Source organism: Pollachius pollachius (assembly GCF_949987615.1).
Source record: "Pollachius pollachius genome assembly, chromosome: 1".
NCBI lineage: Eukaryota > Metazoa > Chordata > Actinopteri > Gadiformes > Gadidae > Pollachius > Pollachius pollachius.
In genome coordinates, this window is record NC_136934.1 from 19369541 (window position 1) to 19371348 (window position 1808).

The 1808-nt window shown below is 40.4% G+C and overlaps 1 protein-coding gene across 5 annotated transcripts in view; it reads left to right on the forward strand.

Moving 5' to 3' along the window:
* Nucleotides 1-561: 561 nt before the first annotated feature.
* Nucleotides 562-1808, forward strand: part of pbx3b (pre-B-cell leukemia homeobox 3b) — a gene marked incomplete at both ends in the record, with an annotated part of 75200 nt that continues 73953 nt past the window's right edge. For 2 of the 5 annotated variants that reach the window (XM_079740522.1, XM_079740523.1), the window contains 2 exons: nucleotides 577-773; nucleotides 1550-1623. In XM_079740522.1, coding sequence (XP_079596648.1) covers nucleotides 577-773; nucleotides 1550-1623 — 271 coding nt within the window. Of the gene's footprint in view, nucleotides 774-1549; nucleotides 1624-1808 lie in introns of all 5 variants that reach the window. The other 3 variants (XM_079740524.1, XM_079740525.1, XM_079740521.1) reach the window with 2 other exon arrangements.

Sequence of the window (1808 nt, forward strand, 5' to 3'; positions counted from 1 at the left end):
GCCGCAGATTATTTCATTTTTTGTATTATTATTATTGCAGTTATCGTGGACACCATTTCTTTGCATTTGAAAGTGGGCAACATATGTGCCCGCGCGTATTCACGAGTTGCAGTTGATTTTTTTTGTTAACATATTTCCATATTGGATATTTTGACGAGGAGGATTTGAAAATTTGGAGGATCCCAGAAGAGCGCAGATGAATGAGAGATCAGCGAGGAGCGTCTCATCCACCGCGCGTCAAATCACAGAAAGACAGACTGGCCGAGCCTTCTGCGGGATATGATCGACGAGAGTCAATAATGCGAAACAAGTTTTGACAAAAAATAGCCTACATGTGTTTTTCCACAACACTAATTCCGCCGAGCGTCCGTTTGGACAGCGCGTAAAACACAAGAGGATAACAACTGTTTGGACACTTAAAGCGGCGCCGGTGTCTTCCTACTTCGCGGGGTGTCATTTGATCACCTCGGTCACACAACCGCATTGCTTACCCTGAGACTACAACATTTGTTGTAGCTGATTTTGTATATGAGTTTTTCAATTTGCGTGGCGCAGTGCACAGACTCTATCGCGGCCATGGACGAGCAAGCCCGCATCATGCAGTCCATCGGCGGCGTCAGTCTGGCCGGCCACTCGGTCCAGGGAGGCATGGCACTGCCGCCTCCTCACGGACACGACGGGACGGACGGAGACGGCAGGAAACAAGACATTGGTGACATTCTTCATCAAATCATGACCATTACCGATCAAAGCCTGGACGAGGCGCAAGCAAAGTTGGTTCATTTATGTTTTCTAACTTCCCTCATGGCCGAGGACCCGTTCTAGGAACAGGGGGTCAGTAGCAATGGGCTGGGGTAGAACGCCTGCTCAATTAAAAGTTTCTGACCCCATATGGTTATTTTAGAATAATGTGGGACCACGTCAACTCTCAGCCTATTGTGAATGTATTCTCAGTTACACTAGGGATTCTGAAAAGTTGAAATACGCGTGAATAAATCTCCAATTGTGTTGATTATTTGCCAGTCTGATGGGTATGTTGTAGCAAATGCAGGCCTATTTGTGATATATATATATATATATATTTATATATATATATATATATATATATATATATATATATATATATATATATATATATATATATATACCCACACACACACAACCTTCCAAATTAATTAATCACATGTATTGTGATGAGGTGAACCTGCCCATCAGTTAGTAGTTATAGCATCACTCTGTCAAATAACCAGATGATGATGATGATTAGATATTACATAATTTTGTGTAGGATACCTTTATCTCATTAGCTACAATAAAAAAATAATTATGCAATTAAACAAACACTGCCTACATTAACCAATCGACATGCAGGGATAACTTTTAAGTCTTGGTATTAAAGTGCGTAAAACCAAAATAATTTTCAGACTAGAGCAAACCTATTTCAGGCATTCCTCAGATGCTCTAGTTTGCTCCTAGTACATATACAAAAAAATAGGTTATATAACAATTACTTTATTTCAATATGTATTTTTGTCTTATACTGAAACAGGAAACATGGACTGAACTGTCACAGAATGAAACCTGCACTCTTCAGCGTTCTCTGTGAAATCAAAGAAAAGACAGGTAAGAGCTTTTTCCTTCACTAGTTGTGTTTACCTGCAAATAAAACATCACACCAGCCACACTATGCACCGCCATATTAAGGCCTACACTGGACCGCATTAGGCAAGCACCAAAACCACTTCATTTTATTTTAATCACCAAGTCTTTGTGCATGAAGAATTCCGTTGGTTTTGTAGAATTAGAGG